The following is a 27,502-nucleotide window of genomic DNA, read 5'->3' as shown; positions in this document are numbered from 1 at the left end:
TACATTATGAGAAACATTTTGACTTTCCTATGCTGCTTGTGTAGAAACTATGGAAAAAACCCACATTTTTTAATTAAGGGAGGAGAAAAATGTTCTGGGAGGTTATCAAAAATGTAGGACAAAAACATTTCTTGTGGCAAGGACTCAAAGATGTGTCTTTTCTGGAGGAAAAAAAAAAAAAGAAAATGTTCTGCTGATGTCTTTGGCGAATGCTAGAGTTGTAATACTCAGCACTCCAAAAATAAGTCAATTTTTTACAACCTCATCATGGCCCTTTAGTTTTGAAACAAAACTGGCTGTAACAGTCTTTGTCAAAATGGACTGGAACTGTTTTGAGCAGTATCAACTGCTTTGCTTCTGCCTTAAAAAATGGCAGCTCTCACAGAAAGCAGGCGGTCTGTGTAAATACTCTGTAAATACTCTAGGGGTGGGAGAGCTGGGTAGTAACTGAGGGGTAAAATTTCCTAACCTGTTTTACGGGACTGTGATGCAAGAATAACTTCTTCTGGCCTTTGGGAGGGGAGAGAAGGGAGATGCTCTCTGATTTCAGGAAAAAATCTGAACTTTATGCGTCATTTTTGGCTGTGTTTGTTCACTCTACATACTTTGCCCAAGGGTTAAACTCTGTGTGCTTGAGCTGGATACTTGTCCCTTTACAAAATACGGGTGCTGCAAGGCTTGGTATTATAAACAACTGCGGATAATAGCCTACTCATGACACAGCCTTGAACAAGTAGCTTGTGTGGGAGCCAGAGAGAGGAGGGCTTCTGGGCTCTAGCAGACTTTGTCGCCAGCAGACCTACAAAGCTGTCGTGGAAAGGAGTTCCCCGTGAGCTCTCTGAACAAGCTGTATAAGTTTTCACTTAAGTTCTTCAACAAGAATGGTTTCCTATCTGGTTTTTCTCCCACACAATCCCCCTTCAAGATCATCATCCCCTTCGCAAGGGGGGAAGAAAGGTTGCGGGCATAACGTGACTTGGGAGACACAGAGGCAAGGGAGGATGCTTCCCTCAGCCCGAACCTGATGGAGCCGGGTTGCATTTTGCAGGTACAGGCAGAGAGAGGAATCGGGCTGGGGAGGAGGCAGCGGCAGCCAGGGAGGCTGGCAGAGGCGTTCAGAGCGTGGCCAGCAAGCGAGGGCTGCCTTCGGCCGTGCCAGCCAGCCAGCCAGGTCTCGCAGCTGACAGCGGGAGTGGAGTGGGACTGTCCCAGAAGCAGAGCCAAGGGACCAGCGAAACAATCGTAGCTGCTCCTGGGAAATTTTTATACATGCCAGGAGAGAGCTTTGCTTGTGCTTTTCTTGGATCTCTGTCTTGAGCTTTTTGTAGAAAACAGCAAGAGGGTTAGCATCAGATTGAATTTGGAGTTTGACCTCCTGAAAAGGTGAAGTTGGAAATCAAAAAGCAAAGCACATGAATTTTTGTGGTTTAAGAGCAGATGTTCAGCTTAATATTCTATACCTCCCGAAAAAACTGCATATTTCCAAACAATTCTAAAGCAGTGCCAAATACCAACATCAGTGTCAGTGCCCTGTTTCTGCATTGGCCTTGCAATACTTGAGCTCTCTTCAAATGGATGGCAGTCAGTCTTTTCTCCAAACAGTAGCTGAGCCTTTTATACTTCAGTTCTTAATGTTTTGAATAACAGGACTAAAAATGCTGAGTGATGATTCCTTTCTCCTATATTCCTTAGTGGAAAAGTAGGAGACTAGCCCTCTGTCATAACAAAATAATGACAGGTTCTCTTCCTCAGTATTGCAGTTAGTCCTAGGCTTTCACATGTCGGGAGTAACATGCATATGCCCAGCATTACCAGTGTGAGCTGTGAGCTGGTAGTCTGCTTGAAGATCAAAAAGCACTAGAAGAGTGCTTTTGCTTGGGATCACCACCAGAATGTCACTAAACAAACTAATTTTATATATAGAATGGTTTTAGAAAAACAAACATACTTTTTCTTGTGAATGTGCTGTTAAGTCAGATGTGATAGGTAACAATTTGGAAAGGAATGTTTTGTCATTTGAAACTCTGTGACCCGAGGCACAGAAATGATTTTTCTGAGCTTAGAGATGACAGTTGCTTCTCACACAAACACCCCAAAAGGAATGGTGTAGTGTCTTTTCCCAGCTTTACATGGAGGTTAATGATGTTCTGTAGTGCTTGATCATCCATTCAAGTGTGCGTGCTTTGGTTACAGAGGGCATGAACTAGTTTCTCAAATTTTGAATCTGCTTATTTTGAAACTGACATTTGTTACTTTGCATAAAAAATAATGCCTTAAAATTAGGGTTGGGTTTACCATGGCTGATAGGTATTGTGATATTGTTGTGTGGTTTGAGTATTTTGTTGTGGACTTTGTGCTGTATTTACAATTTCACAGAGGACTCACAGGTCACAAGATGCACATCCCCACCCTTGTAATAACCCAGCCTTTTACTCCCATAAAGCTGGAGATCTAATAAGATGACCAGTTTATTAATCCAAGGAAACTTGCCATGTTAAAGCTAGAGGAAGGAGAGGCATAAATGCCTGCATTTAAATAATGGGATACTACAAGTGAGGCTGGATTTAGTTACGTTTATTGGACAGTGTAGAGGCAACAAAAGAAGCTAATGAGCTCAAGCTGTGCAAAGGAAAGTATTCACGTGGACAGTGCTGGAAGGCTTCTTGCTCTCCCCCTCTGCTTGCTGAGATCTGTACTTCTGTCTCAGCTTTTGTTTTTGAACAAATACCTCTGAAAAAGAAGGTGGATCTCGTGCAAACAAATCTTTTGGTATATTTTTGTCAGACATTAGAAAGCAGAATGGTGAATTTTTTTTCTTGTTATAAGAAAAGAATATTCATGGCTTCTGTGCTCTTGTGCAAGGCACAACAGCCTGAGACATCTCTGCATGTACAGCCTCTGGAAGAGGAAGGATCTCATGATGCAGAATATTATATAGCACATGGCAGCCAGGGTGGCACCCCTAAAGAGGCTGGGAGAAGAGTCTGTTGTGATCTGTTAACAAACTAATCAGTGTCTGAAAAAGTCTGAAATGGATATTTTGTCTGTATTGAATGGCTTGACTGTATCAGCAGCTAAAATCCACTCTCCTCTCCCCAAACTGCTTCTCTCTCTCATTGGCAGTAGCAGCCTGCCTCCATTTTAATATATTTTAGCAAGACTATTCCATCTTCCTCCCATGTGCTATGTCTAATACTGCTGTGGGTTTTTGTGGGTGTTCAGGATTTCATGGCTTTCAGTGCATGTTCCTGCAGACCTCGGCTCCTCAGTGTCTTGTAACAGCAACACTCTGTCCCAGGCATAATTGGGATGGTGATCCATCAGGATCCTGGCAGGTTTTGGAGGGGGAGTTGGCTAAGTTTGGGTGGTCATTCACACCTCTTAAAGGAAGGCAAAGGAAGCCTCCTGTAGGTCAAGTCCAGCCTACAGGTTGCCTATGAGAGGTACTCCAAATAAAAATTAGAAACTTGACACCAGGGCTGTGCTTCCAGAGAAACCCAAATTGTCATGAGTGACAGCAGAAGGAAGCTACTGACTATTTCTGCGTTGTTGCATCAGAACTTCCTGTGTATCAATCTCTGCATATCAAGTGCAAAACAATATCTGGAAATGCTAGGCAAAAAACCCTATTAATTACATGTATTTTTCAGGTTTACTGATTTATTTGAGTGGCCTTTATATTACCAGGAACAAAAAAAAACGTTAATCTATCTTCTGAAGAAAAGTCATTAACATGAGACAGTTGGGAACAAATTAGCACATCATCTGTATGCTCAAGTCTTTGAGGATAAACAACTACTGAAATCCAGAATACATGAATTAGTAACGGCATGATTGTTGCACATCTTAGTGCAGTATTTCAATGTGATCACATTCCACATTTATTTTGCACACAACTTGTCCTAAGGAGCTATTTAAAACTTGGATTATGCTTTTACCATCCCGTGATCCTGACATTCAGCAATAATGAGTTCACATAGTTAAATTTTCAGTACAAAACAAACTCAGTTAAAAAAAAAAATGCAACCCCCAAAACAAAACTTCTCTTAATTGAATTCAGATGTCTTGTCTGGAGAACACTCAATTAAACACAAAAATAGGATACTTTTTGGTTCACCAAAAAGGTTTGGTTTTTTTTAAAATTTCTTTGGTTCTTGTTGTATAATTATCTTTCCTACGTGTACTGAAAACTGTCTGGATAGCACAATATCAAGCTTTTGTCTGTATGTATTGTCTTGCTTTCCTTTTTTCTGTTCAGTAAAAAAACCAGGTTGTGTTTCCAGCTGTAATTTCCATGTCTAGCTTGAGAGTCTGTTTCAAAATAAATGTTCACTGTTTTTACAAGTCTTCATAGATTACAAAACTGTAGAAGGAAAGTGCTCAAAGTTGTTCACATGTTCTGCAGTCTTTAGATTGCAGAAAATAATGTCAGTTTTTAAAATTCACTTTAACCTTCTTTGTACATGACTTGATGTCAGAAATGATACCACATTGTGAAAATAATGGTTTGGCTGGGGGCACGAGGTGAGTAAAAGTGAGTGTCTTTCGTTGTAATAGTGCCATGTGAAGCTGCAGATATCTGATAGTTAAAATATTGGTGATGTTTCCCTTACCATTTCCATGAAAAGTAGTCACCCTTCTTAATTAGCTGTTCTGTGGTCAACCTGGGAAGGTCAATGAGAGCAGGAGATCTCCTGTGCCCACCCAGGCAGTCACTGGGCAGCGTGGTGTGCTGTCAGGACCACTGCCAAGGACCGAGGAAGGAAAATCAGGAGACGGCATATATTGAAAGTGTGGGTGCTAGGAGCCCAAGTAGAGGAGCTGGAGTATAGGTGCAGGATGCTGTGTTGCATCAGTGACGCAGGGAAGCAGGCCGCCCTTGGCTTCATCAGGTGCCAGTGTAGGACTGGTCCCAAATGAGGCAGAAAGTGGCAGGGTGGGAGAAGAAAGCCTCCCGCCGGTGGCACCAGTGCCCCGCTGGAGGCTGGCATTCGTTCTTGCCTCCGCAGCAGGCACTCCCGTGGGCAGCTCGGTTAGGTCAGCGTGTTTGCAGGTGGTTGCAGACTGAGCACTCCTCTTCCGGACAGGGAAAGGAGAATGTTTCGGTCAGATTTCTGGACGCTTTAGGTGCGCAGGTGACACCAGCTGTGGTTCAGGCAGGATGCTTGTCTGCCCTGCGTGCGGGGAGATTGTTTTATGGACTGCTCCACAACTCCAGCAGCCGCTGTGTACATGTATTACATGCTCGCTAATGCTCTCCAGTGGCATGTGTACCTTGGCCTGTCCTACTAGCAAGAGGGCTTGTTGCCCTGAAGAGCCTTCCTTGGATTAATTACTGCTGTGGCTGCCTGTGTGGCCGTAGCAAACTCACCGTGGCCGCAGGTCTGAGAGCTACTGTAGGACCGCGGTGCCTCCCTGTGAGGCAGAAATTCCTGCCGGGCCCCCGTGGGTGTGGGGAACATGAGGTTTTCCATGGTGGCCTTGCACAAGGATCCCTCGCGGCCAGGCTCGCAGAACACTGCTGTGGGGCTGCCAGCCGGGGCCCCACGGGGTTTGGCTCGCGCAGGGGCCGGTGGGGAAGCTGTAACGGGCCTTTTGGAGGAAGGCGCAATGGCTCAGCTCAGCCGGGGACTTCAGTTCCTGCGTTGGGTAAGGTGGCAGCTGAAGTGCTGAATCGATGCCCACCTGGCTTGCCTTGTATGATTGCCATGACTTGCGGCAAGAGGCAGTCAGGAGGTTTAATTTGGTTTGTGTCGCAAGTGAAGTGCATCTGTAGCCCTTGAGCGAAAGCTGTCATTCTTAAATATTGTAAGGCTGGGGTTGTGGTTCGGAGCTTTTCTTTGTTGTTATTGCATTAAAATGGCATTCCTAACAGTTGAAGAAGGTGCAGAATTTCATGGTTAAAGTGTTTACAGGAAATGTAAACATGATGGAGTATACTGGAAGAGCAATTTAGCTGGCCTTCTGTATAATTTGGCAAAATCTCAAATATCATTGAGTGGTAGTGGGTTATTCAGCGGTTGCTTTGAGTGTGTTCTCTCTCTGTATGGTTTTCCGCTGTCGTTGCTGATCAGGTGAATGACCGAATCGGGAGGAGTTTGGGAAGAGGCGGATCCGCAGCAATAGCACAGCTCTCCCACTGTTCAGTACGGGATGCTCTCGTCACACCAGAAGTATTAATTTTTTTAAGTATTTTGCAGAATGGGGATTTCTGCTAAAGTAAAAGCAAGAGATTAAATAAAAATGAGTTTTTCTAAAAGCAGCAGTGGGAAGAGAAAGCAAACAGGTTTCAGTTTACATAGAAAAAAAGAGAAAAAAGTATCTCAAAACAACTTGTAATTCCCATGTCTCCTTTCTCGCTTTAACACTTAACCAGAAGTCTCCAAAGTAACCAGCTTATCAGCGGTCCTACTTCCAAAATGCACGGTTTCAATTCAGGACTGCTAGAAACAAAAATACAGTAAAGAATTGTATTTCAGTGAATAATTTCCTATGTGCGACATTGTAGTTTTGGAGCATTCAAAGCTGCATTTGCTGATTCAGTCATAAACTAATTCAAGTTCAAAATCACCGTCGTGTGTAGTGTCAGACAGTTTGCTATCAGCCGTAAAAATGTTGCTGTTCAAGTGCTTCACACAATGCGCCGAGAAGCCGGAGGGTGACTGCTGCGTGCTGGGAACAACGCCCTCGCTACAGCGGCTGAGCGCTCGGAGGTCGCGTTGAAGGCCGCTGGTGGAGCGGGTGGTGCGACACTTCCCGGCCCGGCTCCGAAGGGAAAGCGGCACCGCTGAGGGGCGGCTTGGGTCCGGCTGCCGCAGCTGGGCGAGGCGGAGGGAGGCTGCTGCCGGGGCGTCAGCCCGGGCGCTGCGGGGTGTCACCGGGGGCTCAGTGATGCAGGTGCCGCGTTTGCACCGAGGTGCAGCTCGGGGCAGGTTTGCTGAAAGCAGGGGGATGACCATGTGGTGGTCGTGATGGTCTCTTGTGGTGCTGAGGATGCTGCTGGTTTGGAGTAGGGTCTGGTTGCTGGATGTGGTGTGTCATTTAGGGAGTGCTAGGGTGCAACTCCACAATTATAATCAGAAACCTGATAATATTTTATAGGAACAAATTTTCTTTACTTCATTTAACCGGCACTCTCCATTAGCACATATTCTTTATGGATAAAAATAATAATGAGTATAATATTTTTCATATAGCATGGTGCTAAGCTATAATGGCATATGTACATGTTAAGGAAGGTGTCTATTAAGGATCAGTACTCTGGTTTTGTGCAACATCTGCTCTAATACTTAGCAAGTGGAGAGTTAACATTTTGATTATATTTGCAGATGATTCTGAAGTAAAGATACTGTAAAAGCCAGTAAGAGCAGAGATACGTTTCAGAACAATCTAGAAAAATTAGGTTGACAGTAAATAACAGGTCAGTTGTGGAAAAACATGGAACTGGCATAATTGCAGAAAAATAGTTAAAATGCCAAAATTGCATAACATTCTGAGTACTAAATAGCATACTAACAACGGAAGTCAAGTCAAAAGCAGGTTGCATGCCAGATTGCAAAGAAATAAAAAAGACTAAAATTTCAGCTGTGTGAAAACAGTATAATGTTATATGTGAAGATATTCTTCCATTTGTAATGGCAGAAATTTTCTAATCACTGAAGACATTGTAACTGGATTTCTGATATTTCTGTGCTGCTTTTATGAGTTTCCTGAAAAGTGTGAACTGCCTTCACTTACTTCTGTACCGAAAACAAATTTTGAAACTGTAAAATGCCTGTTTCTCTGTGATTGTTTTAACAGAAACCGTAGCTCCTCCAGAATATTGGTCAGCAGCTGGGAGGAGTAAAACTACTTTCCCCTTTGTGATCTTTGAGTGACTAAATTATTCCTAGATCTTAGCTATACTATGAAATCACATTTCCCAGCCTACCCTAACTACTTCTGACATTGCTGTCCCATTCTGTCTGGGTGAAGCTGTTGGGGACTAGCCATGTCATATAGAGTAATTTGAACACATTAAAGTTCTTGACGTTTCAGAGTCACTTTTTATTTGCATGTGGAAACCACTTGTGCGCTTACGGATGCATGCATCCATGCTTTGGAAGGACTGCCTTGACTGTCTGGTATTTTTGTGTTAATATTGTCGGAATATTGCATGGAAAGTTAAAGTGTCAGAAATGTCCACCTAATGACAGCTCGGGTCCGTGCAGGAAATCCCTCTTTCCTTCAGAGGAGAAACTATTCTGTGTAACCAAAATTTAAGTAGCTGGAAAAGTTTCCATTGATTTCAGCACAGGCTTCCAGGAGAAATTATTTTAAAAGTTCATTTGGGTTCTGATGACCCGAGTATCTGTTCTGCAGAACGGTTGAGAAATGAACATCAGAAGTCCCTAGGTAAATGGCGGTTTTGTTTTGTCTTTTTGTTTTTTATTTTTCCTTGTAGTTTGTGGCTAGAGCACAGTTATCTAATATGATGATATAACCTATTTACTTCTCATGCATCGTCTGCCTTTGTCCCAGCAGTGGTACCAATGTCGGTCAATGTATTGGGTTAGCTCTGTTGAATCTATAAGTTGGAGAAACAACTACAGAAGTCCAAAAACTCCTTAACAACTGTTCAGCTTACGAATATTTGTTTTCCAGTTCATTTTTGGTAAAAGAGGAGAGGGATCCACCTGATGCTGTAATGTTTCGCTCCACATGTCTTGGGACGCCTCCTCACTGCCCTTTTTCTGTGTTTAGCTCCCGCAGTAACTTTGAATGTGTTTACAGTCTAAACCAAGGCTTGCGATTCCCAGGAGCTGTGGATGTTGGCAGCTGTAAACACAGTCTCTTAGGCCCTGTAGACGTTTATCTTAAAAGAAGCAGTCCCACCGTTGCTGGTAGTGCTCCCAGATTCAGCAGCGATGGTGGAAGAGGTTGAGGACGTGGCCCAACCCCTTGAAGCAAAGCTGGCATTTTGCATGGGGTCTGGGCTTTTCCTTGGGTCCGTGTACCTGCAGCAGCCCAGCTGCCAGAGCAGCCCAGGAGGCTGCAGCGAGGGCTGAGACTTTGCAATGTCAGTGACGAGGTGCTGATATCCATGTTTCTGTTTGTTTGTTTTTTCTTCTCCCGGGGAATTCATAAGGGATGACTTCTGTTAGTTAATAGCTTTCAGTCGTGGTACTTAAAATTTGACTAAACATTCAGCGAGTGCCATGAGAATACATGGTGAAAATGTATCCTGTCATTCAGCTGCATTATAGAAAGGGAGAATATCATCAGAGCTATGGTTTGTTGAGTGTTAGAAAGAAGCAGGAGGCCCTGAAATCTTTTCCTTGACTGAAGGTGGCGGAAGAGGGTATCCTGAGCCTGCTGGCATCCTTCCCAGCCCAAGCAGAAATATAGTAGCTTAATATGACACGATAAATCAAGTGCAAAGTTGCTTTTCTTCCCATGGAGATTATATGTAGAATAATCTGTGATTCCATTACAATAAGGACACACTTCTGAAATAGCGGGTGAGGGGGAAGGAGAGAAGCAATGGACAAGTCAAAACCAAAAAGGATGTATGAGGGCAAAGCTGGCCTTCCTGGTTCTGCTGTCGAGCTTTAGGCTTTTTTGGTTTTATTTGCGGGGGGCGTGGGTGCACTGGTCTCTTGCTGTGATTCATGCGCCAGGCCATTTGTTTTAAAAAGAAAACAAAAGCAACCCAACTACCATGGTTTCCACTCAGGGTGGTATGTGAGAGTCTGTGTCTTGCTGTAAAATTGTGTAGTGTTATATGAGCCTTGTATAGCTGTCTGTGCAAAATCCTGTTTGTGCTCGCTGGCCGCATGTTCTAGCTGATGGCACCGAATTTACGCCTCTTCCTTTAAGTTTCCGTGAACTAAAATGGCAGCATATTTCAGGGTTTCTTAGGAGCCAGATGCAATGCTTATTTACATCCCAAAGAAAGAGTGAAACGTGTAAGAGTATGTAAAGTCCTGTACTTAAATAAATGAATAATAAACTCTTAGTGGTGTTGGAAACTTGATGTGTTTTAATTAATTGTGAAGTTAGTGAGTGCTGGGCCCTACATGAGCATGTCAGAAGGCTGTATCTTCTTTCCAAAGAGGTGCTAATCTGAAGGCACAATCCTGCAAACGTTGCTGGTGTAAAACTTATTTCATCAGTTGCTCTCATGGCATTGCAATAACTACTGCACTAAAGTAGCCCTTTGCAGGGCTTTTAGATCAGTTTACTTCTCAAATGGCTCTTACAAAATGTCAAACTGATTCAGATTTTAAGATCTCTCTGAAGTAAAAATTGCTGTTGGAGATGTTTGAGGTAGCACTGTTTTGTCTTTGAGGAAGGATTGCAAGGAAGGGAGGAAAACTGCTTGGCATGGGAGTAGGAGCTCTGGGCCCACTTGAGTCATTTGAGGCACTTTATTGCTTGTGCCTTGGCTGCGAACTCGCATTTCAGCCTGAGTAAATACACTGGTGTCTTCTGAAATACAAATATTGGTCATCTCAGTGCCACAGCATTTTGTCTAGGTTTCTACCCCAGTTTTACCTCCTTAAGGTCCCATTTTCAGCTCCTTAATTTGCAACAGTTTGGGCTGGTATATTTTCAGTGCCAGAAGTCTGTCTCAGGCTGATTTTTTTTTTCTTCTTAATTATTTTTCTTAACTTTTTTTTTTTAATTTTTTTAAAAAAAAACAGTACTATTTTTGAGAAGGTGGCTAGGGGAATTACATTGTTTCTTAGTGTTTGACAAAAATAATTCCTGGAAGGCTCTCGATCGGTAAATAATGTAATACAGTGGAAACTGCTGTGGGAAATGAGAAGAAAACAGTGGAGACCTCTAAAACGGCTTGTGTGAAGTTGCAGCAGAGAGGAGGTATTTTCACAGCTGTATTTTGTTTGGAGTTAGGGGAGCTGAGGAGCTGACACTCTGCCTGACCATAGCATGAGAGCTGCTGATGGCGGATCCACAAGGACGTCAAGACTTGGAACAAAATGGCTTGTGGTAGGAAGTCTGAGATGAATTTTTGAGGGCTAGAGAGGAAAATAATGCCACAAAAGTCCTGACATGTGTCCCAAAGCCTAGGTGTTGTCAGGCCAAAGACGCTGAAGCCCTGAGCAATCTGCTACAACTGTTGGCGAAAGGTTATTTCACCGTTGTAGCAGGGTAGCAAATTGAGCGTGCCTGCTGCTGTGGCAGTGCAGTTCAGTCAAATGCACTCCTTTAAAGTGTAAAGGCTGCATTCAGATTGAAACAAATTTGGTGTTGGCATTATACTGATTTTTGGGTGGTGTTTGAAATAGAATCCCTTTCTCACAAGAGTCCATTCAAAGGGGAGTTCAGTATTCATCAGAAAGTATCCTCTGTCTTTGGATCAGAGGTTAGGACGATCCACAGAAGTGTTAAACTCTTCACGAGTAACCGATATCGGTACTGCAGGCACCATCCACGTACTTGTCTGTCGGTCCTGATGATTTTTACACTGCAGACCATTACTTCTATGTCTGGAGATGCTAGGTTCCTTAATTTTTAGGTACCTGGCTTCAGAAAAATCTGAGCATTTACCCTCTGAAAATGGCCTCTTTCAAGATGCAAGGTATCCAATCTGTTAGATGGCTTTAAAACATAAGCATTTAAAAAAAAAAAAAAAAGGCAAAACCTGTGAGCAGTAAATACTTCAATATGTGGAATGAGATTTGATTTTGTTTCTGTGGTGCTTTTGTGAACACATCTCCATTATACATCTCCTGAGTAAAGACTGCCAGCCATGCTAAATGGGGCTCACTTAGCACAAGTGAGTTTTGAAATATGTTGCTGACTGGGGAACTCAATAATTTAACTTCAGAATTACTGTACTTAGAGAACCTCTGCTGTAAAGGGTCGGAAATCCAATGTGAAGAAAGACAAAGCCATAAGAAAATTAATGAGTGAGATCTGGATGATCTTGCCTTGTAAGAATGTTTTTATTTAAGGAGCCATATAGTGTGTAAGAGTAAATTGAGCTATAATTGTATGTAACTTAGTATTTAAGCTTCTAATACATGGAAAACCACAACTCTATAAACTTTGTAATAGGGGAGAAGATACTTCTTACATATTAAATTTGTATAAGATCGGGGGTTTTTGTATTCTTTTTGCTTTCTCAGCTATAACAAAATGAGAAGAACCCATGTTTAGTCTTTAATTATTCACTTTCCATAAACTCATGTTAACAACTACTGCTGTTGACAGTTAGATAAAATTTAACAGTAGCCTAGCTTAGCTCTAGAGGGTCTTCAAGCCTTCTTTTATATAAAACAATAAATAATTCTCTAGATTAGATTTCTCTAGAATTCTCTATCATTATTGGTCACTAAATGTCATCTTTCTGAGAAACGTAGAATCTGATACAGAATAAAGGACAAAGAATTGCATTTTTCATGTATCTGAATGTTAATTTCGGTATGCTGCAATTTCTTTACTCTGTATCTCAGCCAAGCTCAATGGAAATTTGTAGAAATGAAATACTGTCACTGAAATGACCCTGTGAAATGTTGTAGAATTACACCACTATGCCTGCTATATGATTAGAACAAAAAGCCTATTCTCACCTTTCAGCAGAAGTTTAAAAGTATTGCCATAAAGCTCTGGCATTAAAAAGAAGCATTATTACTCTTACAAAGAAGGCTGAAAGGCATGTCCTAAAAATAATACAATAATATAATAATAAAATAATAATATGCAATAATACATCTAAGTTATACTGTCCTGTAGTATGTGCCAATATTAATACCTTTGTTTTAACTTTTTTAAACAATTGATTTTATATTGGTTAGGAGTCTCCCAACCATTCAGGCAAAGCAGAGATTGTTGCTGGTATATATTTATATAGTTATATGTAGATACAGTAAAAAAATTCTCTTAATGCATGTGTACACTGAGAAGCTGAATTTAGATAATAGCTACTATGTGGTGATAGTCTACATGGCACAGATGTTTTTCATATATTTTAAGATGTCTCTTGTAAGAAGCATGGTCTGCAGGAGGGCTGGTGAGTGGCAGTTAGACATCTATTAAACTACCACATCTTAGTGGTGACATCCTGATGTGGTTCTCCAAGCTAAATAAAACACAGGAAAATGATATAAAAAGAAAGAGCACGCCTAGGTAATTGTTACCAGCAGTGAATGTTTGCATCTCGGAGTTCATAAGTGCGGTCAAAGCACCCAAGAGCAGTCCTAAATAAACAAACAGTTACCCAAGTGAGTCAAAATGCATTTTAGACCTTCTTCATACCTTCGTCGAGTTGAACTCCTCACCAGTTAGGTTAGTAGTATGTATAGAAAGTGCAAAAGTTTCTGGGACAGGTAGAGAGCATGAGAGAAATAATACCAATTTGAAGACTTCTACTGAGGTTGATGAAACTTGGGCTGCTGGTGTGGTTCTATGACACTGCATCCGGTGTAGTTACCTTTTTAACATAAAGATGTTAATGCAGAACCTGTCATTGCTGACATTTTTGAGACACTGTTTTAGTTGTTGGAGAGCTTAAGGCTGCAAGAATTAATCAATACATCTGAAAACTCTTCATCTGTCTGTTGTCTTCCAAATGTTTTCACTGAAACTTCTGAAAATTGAAAGCATACTAAATGCTTGATAATTGATAGCCAAATCTTTGCTGTTTACAATCTGGGAAAAAACATCAGTACATATTTATATTTACTGCTGGATACATTTACGAGTTGATGAAAGTCATGAGGGTTGTGTTGCCTCTTTCATACAGGTAAGCCTTGTGTATGCATTGTGGGTCTTAGGCTTCAGTAATAAGGACAGCATCAGATTTTGAAGAACAAAAGTTTTTATAACAATACATTCAATTATCTTTTCATAGGGCATCCTACAGAATGTTTACAAATCAATCTAACAAATCATGCTCTGGTACAAAAATGGGTTCGAATCTTGCTTAAGATCATGAGAAATGAGGCAGAAGGCAGGAAAAGTCATCTTTCTATAAATCATGATGTTTGTGCTGGGCACTTGCAGTGCTTTCTAGAAAAAGAAAATTCTTTCAGAAACATTGAGTTTTAAGTTATCTATTCCGTGTACTAAAATGACTCTTTTCTCAGTAAAGGCTCAAATCTGAAGTAGAAGATATGTATTGGAAGGGGCTGGAATGACAGGAATGGGGTTAATCCCATCCTTTTACAGTTGCAGCAGATGAAAGAGCGCTGAAATGGAAAGGCAGGTTTAAGCCAAGTCCAATGCTCTGTGGTTGCTAAATCTTGCCTTTTGTTTTTAAACATGCAATTTCTATATAGAAGTTCCTAAAATACAAAACACTTGCACCAAGAAGTCTTTTTGTCACTCAAATGCATCTGTTTGAGACACGGGTAGAAAGGAGTTAAAACGTCTTCATGAACAGAAGCCAGTAGCTGGATAGTGTGAAAATCGAGCAGTTTGGCCAAAGCATTTATAGTATTGGAAAATATTTGTATTAAATCATATCAAAGTCTAGAAAACCATCTGAAGCTTTAGTATTTTTTGTAATAGAGATTAATAAAACTTTATGCTAATGTGTCATAAAGAAGAAATAGCTCATTTAGGTACAGTATGTTCCTTATCTGACCTACTTACATATTCTATTTTGCAGTTATAGGCTTCTAGCAGACCTTGGCAAGAAATGATACTTCCAATTTTGTGCCTGTTAAGCCTTTTGAGGATGGGAAGCTAATAATGGTTAAACAATTTGCAATTTTTTCAGAGAAGAAAGCAATACAAAGATAGCCACTTCTTACCTCTTGAAAAGCAAGAGCACTCTATGTAAGTATAGGGAAGAGTTTTACAGTGATTCTCTCATGGCACAAAAAAAATGGTAGAAAGGAGGAAAAGGAGACAGACTTGTAAAAAAGCTTTTTTTTATTTTCAGTCGTACTTTTTGAGGTCAGATAGAAAGAGAACCTGAACTGTGAAGAAAGTGGAAAAACATACAGACATACAGCTCGATCCTGCAGGCTACCTCATATGGGGGGGTCCATTATGCTAAAGGCAGCTGCCTCTGTAAAGAAGTGTGACAAAATCATAGCAACCGTATAGCTGGAGAGATGTTGTGAAAAGCACATGCAAGGAAAACTCATTTGGCTTTAGCATGATAAAAATATGAGTAATTCTTTAGAGCTTTATGTGACCGATTGGCCGTGAAGCGTGTTCGTTTCTTCTCTGCTAGGAAGGTGCCGCTGGGGTCAGACTACAGACCCGGGCAGCTTCTCGGAAATGTGCCTTCAGGGACAGGAACTTCAAACCAAGCGCCCAGCAAACAACCCATTCTGGACTGCGTTTGCAGCGTAGTATTTAATAATACCAATAATAGTAATAAAAGTCTTCCTTGAACAACTGGTGACTTGCCAGCTGGGCGTTTTCCAAAATTCGTTGACTTGCTGTTTTCCAAGATTGCCTGTGCAGGGGGAAGAGAGAGAGGTGTATCTGAAAATATCTGCATAAATGCAATAGACAGGAATAAAGCTTGCAAGCTGAGTTAAGTTTAAATAATAAAATCCATGTCTCTGGAAAAATGTCATGCAAAAGAGCAGAGCTGATGTCTGGTATTGATGTAATAGGAAACTCTTGAGACTGGTATCATCTGAGAAGGTGTCTGGTCAGATACAGGTTCCCTGGAGTTTGTAGCCTGAATGGCAGAGTGAAATGAGACTCAGAGGCCTCGCGCGTGACGGGGTCTTCATTGAAGCTTCATCATTACGTCCTTTGTCCAGCCCTCAACCCCACCTTTAAATTGTCGTCATTTTGGTAAGGAGAGCATTGTAGAGAGGTTTATCTGTGGAGTTGCAGTCCTGTACTTCAGAAGTGCAGAGGGAAGTCTCCTGCGTTTGGTGTGCTGCTCTCCGTGCAGGGGGGGAGCACGCACATTGAGAGGGGAAGTGTCATGGCCCCGCCACCATCTTTTGTGCCACAGAATTTCTTCCTATGCATTGTGCATTCTGTAGAGTAGAGGTAAAAACGTTTTCTCTGATGAAGGCAAATGGCCTGCAAATATTCTCGCACCTGTCTATCACTCTGGAGGAAGAGGGGGAAACGGAGTAACTCTAAGTCTTAAAAAGTTTCTTCCTGTGACAGTCAATTGAAAGAGACTTCTTGCCAAGCTAGTGAAACTATCACTGTACATTCAGCTGGAGTGGAAAGATCTTCCTGAAAAGTTTTCACGGAGTACCTAAAAAGATCCAAAGGAAGGGAATTGGTATTCACCTCCCATCATCTCTCCCCACTCTCTTTTCTGCAATTTCCCCTTTGTTTCCGTTCTGCTTTTATGAAGATGTTGCTCTTATCTGAGTTGAAATTTTTATGCTTGTTTTTACTGAATTGCATCTTGTGTTTTCAGACCATTCCTTTAACTGATCAGTATCTTTCTGTGTTCGCCCCGGAGTTTCAGCAGATGTCAAATCCCTTCATTTGGTATTGTTATCGAACTTGATACCAGTGCTCTTTAATGCGTTTTTTCAAGTCATGAATGAGAATATTGAGTGATAGGACCCAGAACAACACCCAGGGGAAGTTTGCTTGATTAAAAAAAAAATAATTAAAAAGAAATAGGGCTGAAATAGGAGCTGATTTGATTTGCTTGGCGGTTCTGAAGCAGCATGGCAACACCTGGGTGGTTCCTGGCAGATGCCTGCCTAATCTGCTCTTGGTGATCTCCAGTGGTGGCCGGTCTGCATCCCCCTGACTTAGTGCAGCATTTTTCTGTTTCCAGTTTCAGAGTTGGTTTTTGATAACTACTTTCAGAGTATTGTCTTTCAGCCAGATTTTCACTCGTTCATTCTCTGTTAATTCTCAAAGATAGTTGTTAATGCAGCCTGCCACAGGCAGTTTTCTAAGTATGCTACCTGAATGTCATTAAGTCTAGCTCATTTCCAAATGTTAAATGTTTCTGACTACTCTCTAACTTGCTAGTTTCTGTGCTACACTGATCCTTTTTGTATTCAGCTGTAGTAATTTGACACAGTTTCCACTGTTCTTCTCATGTTAGCCAGTTAGGGAATGAAGTAGGAGACCAGTCTTTGTCTGTGTGATTTCAGTGGGTGGCACTTTAGCTGTCGAACTATGAGCTTTTCTCAACTTGCCCCTTAAATTTTGAACAGCTTCATTTGAAGTTGCCTGTCTTTAAGTATTATTTGACCACACATTTTGGGAGAAGAATTTTTCCCGGGGACACCCCAAAAGGCACCAAGAAACATACTACTGTGTGTATTTGTAGAACTGACTCTGCATTTTTGTTAAGATAAATCTTGGTAAGGAAATTAAGAAAAGAATACAAGTCACTACAAAATATCTGGCACACTTTGTGACAGAAGGTAGGATAAAAATCTTCTTTGGCGGGGAAAAAAAGACCCCATATTTAATCAGTGTCCACTTGCAATGTGATACTGGAAAGCAGAATTTGAGAACCAGCTGAAAAGTAGAGTGAAGATGAAGAACAGATTAATGAGGCTTTGAAGTGCATTTAGTAAAAAGCTACCTGGCTGCAGAGGTAGTTTGCAGTCTTTGTTCTCATAGCAAAATGCATTCAAATAAAATCAAAATAGTTTTGCTTAATGGCACCTTATTTTTTTGGTTATTAAGTTTTTTCTGCAGTGTCTTGATAGAGAGCTGCGTATCTGCTTTTCCTTTGAGTGCAGGAAAATACCTGTTTGGACTGGTTTTATTACCTGATTTTATTTTACTTTTTTTCCCCTCTCCCTGCCCCCAACAGTAATAAAGCAGTTTATTGAGAAAACAAACAATAAAATGAAACACCTCTCTATACATTTTGAAATGTTCGTTACCTTTCTGTATAAGGTGTGTTGAAGCAAGGCTTAACCACACAATTCAGAGAGGAGCTGTGATTTCAGAGTAGCTTTGCAGGAGGAGGGCCGTGCCTAGCGTGCACCTTCCCCTGTCCTGCCTGCACCTCTCTGCTGCAGGTGCCAAAACCAGGAGGGCAGCAGTCAGCCTCTCACCAGGGGTAACTGGGCAGGCGGCGTGCGGCTGTCAGGTGCAGAAAGGATGACTGAACGTGCAAAGATCTCAGAGGAGGGCGAGGGGTATCTCGGAGGAGTAGGAAGGGGCCGAGAATTAGCAATGCAGAGGATAAGAGTGCTGTTTGTAGGTGCGTTGGGCTGGGGACAGTGTATACTGGGCTATGAAGACTTCTGGGTGCTAGAGGCCAGCACAAGAAAAAAGTTGGTGTGAACTTCCAGATGAAGATTAAATGCAAGTGTGTGACAATTGGGGGTTAGGACAAGTCTCGGAACAAAATATTCAACTGCTTGATATGTGTATAGGACAAATACACAATGTGGGTGCTTGTAGTAGGAAGATTATGACCTTTCTGATGTCAGACCACCTAGGTCTGTCCTTGTGAGTTTGTAAGGTGGAAGGATTTTTCTCTTTATTTGAGAGCAGTTTTAGCTAAGAGTTTTCATTATCAAATATTCATATTCATTTTCATCAACGCTTCTAAATGTTCCTTAAAATGGCTCTTTCATCTTGTAGAATATAGGCTGGGAAGTCTGTCATTAGATGTTAGAATAAAAACAAAAAGCACCAGGAATGTCGCTGATAAACCCAATGTCTGCGATATTTCCATTGTAGTGTTTGCTGTAGATCACATAATTTGGATAGATGGTGTCATATCAGAACTTCGATTTTTTTTTCTTTTAAAATTTTTTTTTAATTTGAACTAAGCCACTGAAACTTTTGAATTTCTTATTTATTAATTATAATTATACATTTCAGTATGTTTGAATGTAACAAATACAGTTAGTGTGGATATTTTTCCTAAGAAATCGATCTGTGGAACAGTTAACACTCCAGTCTTGAGTATGTTAAAAGGCAAGCATATAAATATAAACACTAATAGATTTAGACAAACTGGTAAGTATACAGAAAGTCAGTATTCTTTAATATTTGTTTTCATAAAGGTATTTTTCTTCATTTAGAATCCTTCTCTGATGTATATTCTGCATTGGTTTAGAACCTACTGTTATCCAAACCCTTCGTATCTGTATTCCAGTGGTTACTTTTATATATATTACATATGCAGAATTACCAGTAAAAACTGTACTTATGTGTGCCAGTTTCTCTCCTAATTGTGTTAGAAGTATAAAACTGGTAAGTAAACAAATCTGAATGATATCTTAATGAAGTTTCCAGGGTTCAGTGGCTGGATAATAAAGCCAAATAGGTATTTTTATCATGTTCCAGCTTCTTTGCTTCATTGCGTGCAGTGGTGTAGAGTGAATTAAATGTATGGGTTTGGGATTGGGTTTTGTTGGTATTTATGATTTAAAAAAAAAAGAATAACCAAAATGTTTTGAAAGGCAAGAAAGGAGGCAGAAAAACCCATTTCAGAATGTTTTTTAAAAAATAATGCTTACTCTACATTTTTTTTCCTGGTCAAAATGAAAATTTTGACAGGATGTTAGTCTTGCACAGAGGAAACCAGTTGTAGGTACAGAGCCTTTTTACATATGGTGGAAGAAATTGCAATAAGTCACTTTATATTCCAGTGCAGACTGGTCAGTGGGGTTTTGCTATGTTTTGCTATGTTAATCTTCTCTGCACACCTCTGAAAAAGTTCCCTCTTTTAAAGCTGGTATGGCTTTGCTGACCTCAGCAATAGCAGGTTTTCCTTTTAGGTTGGATTTGAACTGGGCAATGTCGTTCTGCTAAGCTGCTGGTTTTCAAGTTTGGCCCTTTGGACCACAAAGAGCTCCATGACATGATGACTAAGAATATCTTATTATTTCAGATGTGTAAAAAATCTATGAAATTTCTAAGGATGTGCACTGCTCCACTGGGAAGAAAAAAAAATAAAGAAGAAAAACAAAAAAAAAAGAAGAGACAGACACCTGTAAAACACAGGAGGCTGAGAATAAACTGCAGAACCCACCCCCAGTCTATTCTTTCTGGCAGTCCTGTCTGGCCACAGGCATCCTGTTCGAGTTAATGCTCCTACCGGTGGAGCCTCCCCAGTGTTTTCTGTAGAAGGAATTTTTCGTGGTGGAAAGAAAAGAGTGAGGAAATTGCATAGAATAAAATGATAACTGGCACTGGGGAGCCATGAACTGATTTTGATTGTGGGTGGCTTTCCAGTTTCTTGCTTAAATCATTTTTTCTCCGGAAGCAGAGCAGAATAGATCCTCTTCTGATTACTTACTGGCACTTTAGTTTATTTTGAAGGTACAGTTCCTAATGACTAGGGGTGCTTGGTGGAGGAGTTGTTCTTCAAAGCCTTGATTTCCAGACCAGAAGACTCATCAGACAACTATTAAACTGCTCCTTTCCTTTAGACATCAGATGATCTAAGGGGTGGTATGCCAGTAAAGGTTGTATGAGCGCCTGGAATTTTGAGACGGTGACCAAGTGAAGAGACCAAAGCAGGATTTTCACAAGACACATTAAATTTGGCACTAGCTGGATCCCAGCTCCCTTAGACTGCTGCTTGTGATTCCCACCAAGGGAAAACGCTGCTCCAGGAAAATAGTCAAAACTCCATATTTTCCACGTTGGCTTTCTCCCTTCATCTCTACTCAATTTTTTCCGCATGATATCTGAATTGTTCAAATGGAGTGATCTTGTTTCAGTTGCTATCAACAGGTCTTCAGTTCATACATAAGCCCATTTACCACATTTTCCTGTACTCCCCGGTCATTTTTTGGAAAGGTTTTTTTGGAAAGGATTGCAGTTATTCTTGTTTTCTGTGGTTCTGAACTGAACACAGTAATATTTGTCCTTAATCCTGGTGACTGACCATCTTTCTCTGTATAAACTTGGCTTGCTTCAAGCAAAACCCCCACACTTCAGTGATTCCAAGAAAAAAGGAACATAACCACACGGTTTCCCCAAAGATTTTGCATACAGCTGATTCACTTAACCTCAAAGATGATAAATTACGGAAAAATTTGGACTGCTTCCACGTATTCACCATGTTCTGTAATAAAGCTGAATTCTTTTTTTTCCTTACAGAGACTGGAGGAGACTGTGTTCAGTCAGCTCAAGTGTGCTGTTGAGCATGTTTGTGGAATGCATAATACCACTGTTTCGAGACTTGATTATTCTGTCTGACTTGTTTCTAATGCCTTAGACTTTCATGCTATCACAGGAAGGCAGAATATATTATAAGGCAGAAAATTTTGTTTTTAAAGAATAAATGCTCCTCTCCAGGGAAAAAAAAAAATAATCTAGAAGTGTCTTGTCGCGCAACAGACAAGAGCAATGATGTCTTTAGTAAAGCTTTATTAAAGGACTTCAGAGAAGTCATCCTAATAATTTAATGACATAGGTTGCTTAGGGGCAATGGACTAGATTCTTAATGAGGAAAGATGACCTTCTCTTCTATCGCTTTATCATTTCCACCACAAAAAGCCTCCTCTTTTCTTGTGGCACTTAATGATGTCAAACACATGCTGTTTGCGCCAGAGCATATAAAAGCTGCATAATAATGTTCTCCGTCTTAGATAAGCTTGTCGTGTTGATGTAAACACTTGAGCTTATGAACAGGCGTTTCAGTGTTCATGGTATTCATTCTTAAGTCCCTGTTTTTTAACTTTGCAACTCTCCTTTTTGTACTACTTTGTCATCTCTTACTAGACAATGGTTCATAGATTGGCTTTACCTTGGTATTTCTCTGTTGTTGCAATATTTATAATGCTGAATTTTTCTTTTGTTTTTAAGCTAACCTAGCCTGATATGTATTCTCTGAAAAGTGGCCCTATGTGTGAAAGCAGCATCCTGTCTTAAGTTCCTAAAATTTGTATATCCAACTCGGGAGTCATGCTTAATATGCTTTTCATGGCTTCTTCTTGTGTTAGAAAGTCATCATCTTTCCTGCAGGTTTTCTGCAGAAATATTCTGACCTATGTGCACATTTTTCAGGATATTTCTGCGTGCATTAAGGCTACTGTAGCGTGGCCCCTGTTTTGCGAGCAGAATGGAAGCAAGCCCAATTCTATGATACGATGATCAGTGAGAGCACGTGCAGGGCTTCGCAGGGTTAAGGAGCTGGCCGGCGTACCGCAGAGCCTGCCCACTCCACTCCATCACAGCTGGATTTGTTGAGTTATTTTAGTGTTTTTCACTTAGGGTATGGTATGAATCATAGAGCAAAAGGTTTCGCTTTTATTACTGAAAACAAATACTCATTTTAAACTTGAACCCAAAAGAATTCAGACTAGTGAATTGATGTGGCATGATGTGGATGCTGAGATCAGCTCTGGTTCATCTGCCCGAGGAGCAGAAGTAGGAGATCGGGCAGGGGAAGGGAACTAGCTCGGCACATGGCATTTGGGGCAGCGTAAGGGAGTGGGGAATGTCTGCAGCTTCCTCTGCTCTTCATTTGTAAGCTATTCTGACTAGGTTTCAAATCAGTACTCTTAATTTCCTTGATCACTTGTGTCTGTCTGGCAATTAGTTTCTGTCACCATCAGTTGCTTCTGGATTCAAGCAAGCAACTGCCATGAAAAACACCTTTATAAAATGGGCCAAAATTGTACTGTTGTCTTTTAAGTGGATACAGTAGTAACTAGACTGTACTAAAAAAAAAAAAAAAAAAAGAAAAAAAACCAAACCCAAAAACATCGTGAGAGCAGAAATCAAACCTACAGGATGCATGTTCAAAGCCAGAGATATTTTGATGTAATTTTAATCATTAAAAAATTACAAAGAAAGGAAAATGCAGCATGCATATGAAGAACATAGATTACTGATACAGAAAGGTGAAATTGGTTGTTATTGGCTCCTTAATTTTAAAGAATATATCAAAAAGGTTTCTGTGATATAGCTCAGACACGCTTGATGCTGCTCTGTAAGGTACTGCATAAACTATGACTGCAATGATCTGTTTTCTCAAGAGGAGGTGGTAATTCAAATTCTTCTCTACAGCAAAATGGGCTGTGATAGGCGATTTCTAAAGCTATAGTTAATATATATGTAGTTAATATTCCTTTTTATTTGGCGAAGCGTAAACTGCCTATGTTTTGGGGAGATGAGAAATATATATGACTATTAATATATCCTTCTTAATACCAATTATAAAACTCAAAGTTTTGTTACTCTTTTTAACAAATTAGTTTTCATATAATGTTTATGGCATTTCAAATTAACTTGTTTAGACAACAAAAATGCTTTTTAGCAAACGTCACTTGTTTTAGCACGGATCAAAATGAAACAATTTTCCTGACACATTGAGAAAACCCTAAGAGTTATTTTTATCAACAACAATGGCAGTCTTTCAGCTTAACTAATTACAAAGAGGAGAAAGTTGCTACGAACTACGTAGTAACAGCCTGATCCTACAGGAAAGTTAAATCCTGAATGAGTGTCAAAGGAGAGGCACTAACAGAGCTTTGCAGCTTTGCTTGCTTCCCTCCCAGGTGTAGCTCTGCGTTTTCCTGAAATGCTTCTTTTCAAGTCTATCTCACTGTGTATGGAGTAACTACTTTATTTAACTCTGTTAGCAGTCTGGGAACTGAATTACTTCCCTGGCAATAAGAATCGTACCAGAGGAATGGATAATAGAAATTATCCTGAATATAGGGAATCAGCTGTATTATCTATGGCATTAAAATAATCAACTGAGTTGTTTGAAGGATGGGTATTTGTGTCAAATGTATAGAAAGATGAGTTTCTGGTGTGCTTCAGAAGGTGATTTATGATTTCAGATGACCATCGAAGTTACTGTTCAGGCTTTTGTAGTTGTGCAAACTCTTGCAAGATCAAGGTACATATATCTGTAAAAGAGTAAGTTTGGGGTATTGGGACGTACCTTTAGATAAGTTAGAAGCCTTTTGACTCAGGTTTTCATAACTTCATAACCTATGCTAGAAAAGCAGAGGAAAAACAGAAAGCAAAATACTTCTGCAAAGTTATCCTGACTTTTTATTGTACATGGAAATTCATCACACTCACTCACACACAAACTTCTCCTTCCTGCCCCCTTTCTGGCACTCTGAAAAACAATGTGACACAGTGTCCTTTTGGCCGGATTGACAAGAGAAGAGCTCTTTGGTGCCAAATTATGCTTTACTCCCACTAGCCTGCGTTGCCCCAGAGGCAGTATCTGCTGCCCATTCAAAACCCCAGGAACAGATGCTCACGAGTAGGACATGCTTTTTACAGTCCTCCTCCATGTGACGTTTGGATATCTAGTAGGCACTTGTAGAAATGATTCTCATACTCTGTACTGACGTAAGGTTAGAGCGGGGGTATTTTTGCTGTCTTTGGTAGGAGGATGACTGAGAGGAAAGGCATGTGTGGCCCAAGGGGAACTTTTAGACTTGCTGCAAGGCTTCATCTTCTGCTGCGACATGTTGGGAAAGCTCCCGATTAATCCTTTGGGAGAAGGGTTCAGGAAGGACAGTTGCAGGGAAGACAGCCTATGGGTGTGGGTGGGAGGGTGTATTTTATATATCAGTGTGTGTTTGTAAGTAATGGCTAAAAAGTCTGAAATTGTTGCCTTTTTTATTGTAGCTAACTAAGAAGGGAGCTTAGAAGCTTTTTTTTCCGGAAGCTTTTCATCTGAATTAAAAGAGCATCTCGAAAGGGCAGGTGTAATTACATCATAATACAACTCCCATTCAATAGATACTGTTTGGGAACAAAAAAGTAGCTTGGAGGTTGGGGAAGATCAATGTTAGAAGAGAGATAAGTGAATGCTTGTCAACTCCATTAAACCAAAACCAGATTAAGGCCTTTGATACTTTATTATTTAAGAAATCTTGCTCACTTGCTTGAAACGTACAAGGATGCAGCTGACAAATGCAAATAATTGAATGCCATGATTATTTAATTAAAGCTGCCTTGTCCCACTTAGTTTTTTGCTAAAATGACAATGTGCATCTAATATTTTATCAGAAATGTAGCCAAAACAAATCAGTTTTGTTTTTCTTTTGTTAATCAAAAATTAAAGCAGAGGATATTTATTTTCCTTGAATTACTTGACACCACAGAACCAGTGGGATGGAGACACACTGGTTCCATGAATTGGCAAGTTTTGAAGTTGCATTGGATGACTTTTGTTTATCTGTATCCTCCTTCTTTTTGTAGGAAATTCCACTTATTTGGATGACCACGGACCACCCCCTCAAAAGGTGAGCTGCTGTTATTTTGCGTTTGTTTTCTTCTTGCTTTTTTGGTTTTGGTTTTTAACTAATTGTATGTTTACTTGTGTGCAAAGCAACTCTGCTGAGTTTACATCAACAGCACTTGGCCTTTCCGACTTTTTTCCCCCCAGTGTTTTCAGGCATTTGTAAGTAACTTGGGTTGAATCTCTATGTGATTCAACTAACAGAATTTTTGTCATTCAGTCAAGGGGAGGCAGGATTTTAGTGATGTTTTTGTCAGCACATTCATGCAAAACCAAGACACCGCAGTTGGAGCTAATAAGGCAAGTGAAGATGGCCTTTTTGCTGGCAGCAGTTCCTAGAACATGGGCTCTGCTGCAGGTGCAATGCTTTCAAGCAGAGCAATAGGATATATTTAATGAATGTGCATAATGAGTCCTTTTATAGGGATAGGGTACGCTGTTCCCATCACATATGACTGTGCAGCATTGACTTCTCCCTCACCATCATCATGGCACCTCATGACATTTCAGGTGAGGACCAACATTGTGATGGTTTCTTCAAGAGGAAAAAGTGGAAGCAGGCATTTAGGGTCTCTTGTTTTGTTTTCTTTTGTTTTACCCTGTATTGGTTTATTCCCTAAAACATTATTTGGTACTATCTTGTGTCTATCTTTCCAGACAAGAAGGCTATTATAACTCCTTTTGTATAGTAGCTATTTAATTGGGGGTGGGGGGGAGGCAACAGTTCTCTTGCCACATTCTAATTTCTCCAGACTCACTTTATTTCTGTAGGTAGTGTAGTATCTTATTGAGGTATTTAGGTAGAACTAACCGTGGTTTTGAAGTCTTTATACTGTGCAGTTGCAACGCTTGAAGGTGCAGCTTTTCTGAAAGTTTCCTTTCCAAATTATGCAGAATTCTCACCACTACTTGTAAAACACCAAAGCAGAAAGGGGGGGTGGAGATACTGTGATTATGTATATAATAATAATAATAATAAGCCGTAGGTTAACTTATATAATATAGCCTATGGCTTTCTTTAATATAAAACTTTTCAAGTAGTATTGTTTTAATGGAACTTAGATACCTGAATGTTTTTGTAGGCCCTATTGGTATTTAAGTAGAAATTTTACCTGTTTTAAGAACTCCCCATGAAAGGGTGAGATTCCATGGTCACTTCTAGCCAAAAAGTGGAGTCTGCTGATGAAAGGGTCTTTTTTTTTCTCAGCAGTGCAGGGTTCCCACCGGGCTGATGTGGGTGAGCTAGAGCAGTTACCTGAAAACATGTCTGTCTTCTAGTTTAGTTTTCAAACAGATTATTTCGCTGATGTGGCCCATGGTGAATGCTAGTGCAGCAGGTGAGAGTGAGTCACTGGAGATGGGGTGAAAATCCACTATCTCTGATGGTAATTCTCACTCATCTCTGTTCAAACTGACCATGAAATCACATCCTCAGCCACCAGGCTTTGAGCTTAAATGCTCAACCACGAGTGTGCATCAGTGTGGTGAAACAGTTGGCTTTCGGTTGGCGGAAGGAGGCTAATGTGGAAAGCGATTCTACTTAGCTTATTTATCAGTGAAAGCAAGCTGCAATAATCTGGGTTTCTTCATCTTTTTGCTGCAAACTCTGTGTGCACATGAGATCTGTAATTTTCAGCTGATTTGTGGAAATTTGTTACATTTGTCTTAAAGTTCAGACAGCTCACTTAGAGGGATGATGTACATCTGATATTCTTCCTCTCAACACAAATTACTCACTTTTTCTGCATGCACAGTTACAAAAACAAATGGATGTAGTCAGAAGTGTCAGAATCAACCTGTTAAGTTCATCATTACTAACTGTGATAGGACGGGGGGAGGGAATCTAAGGCTAAACAAATATTTCACACTTAAAATTTATTTAGTATCCTCTTGTGGTCTTGAGAGATGATTTTTTGTTTTTGTTATTTGGATACCATCTGCTTCTCTTGCCCAAAAGTACAGCTGGTAAGCGAGCCCACTAGGGGAGGTGCCTCGCTTGACCTGCTGTTCACAAACAGAGAAGGACTGGTGGAAGATGTGGTGGTCGGAGGCCGGCTTGGGTTTAGCGACCATGAAATGGTAGAATTCTCGTTACTTGGAGAAGTAAGGAGGGGGGCCAGCAAAACCGCTACCATGGACTTCTGGAGGGCAGACTTTGCCCTCAGGACACTGGTCAAGAGGGTCCCTTGGGAGACAGTCCTGAAGGGCAAAGGGGTCCAGGAAGGCTGGACGTTCTTCAAGAAGGAAGTCTTAAAGGCGCAGGAGCGGGCTGTCCCCATGTGCCGTAAGAAGAACGGGCGGGGAAGACGACCGGCCTGGCTGAACGGGGAGCTCTGGCTGGGACTCAGGAAAAAAAGGAGAGTTTATCACCTTTGGAAGAAGGGGCAGGCAACTCCAGAA

The 27,502-nt window shown here is 40.8% G+C and overlaps 1 protein-coding gene across 2 annotated transcripts in view; it reads left to right on the top strand.

Annotated features, from left to right (window-relative positions):
• Positions 1-27,502, top strand: part of UST (uronyl 2-sulfotransferase) — a 180,029-nt gene that overhangs the window by 38,962 nt on the left and 113,565 nt on the right. For both annotated transcript variants that reach the window (XM_075146205.1, XM_075146206.1), the window contains exon 2: positions 25,063-25,106. In XM_075146205.1, the coding sequence (XP_075002306.1) occupies positions 25,063-25,106 (44 nt within the window). The remainder of the gene's footprint in view (positions 1-25,062; positions 25,107-27,502) is intronic.

The sequence above is a fragment of the Calonectris borealis genome, chromosome 3 (genome assembly GCF_964195595.1).
Source record: "Calonectris borealis chromosome 3, bCalBor7.hap1.2, whole genome shotgun sequence".
NCBI lineage: Eukaryota > Metazoa > Chordata > Aves > Procellariiformes > Procellariidae > Calonectris > Calonectris borealis.
The sequence above is the reverse complement of the archived record's forward strand: the minus strand, read 5'-3'. Positions and strand labels throughout refer to the sequence as shown.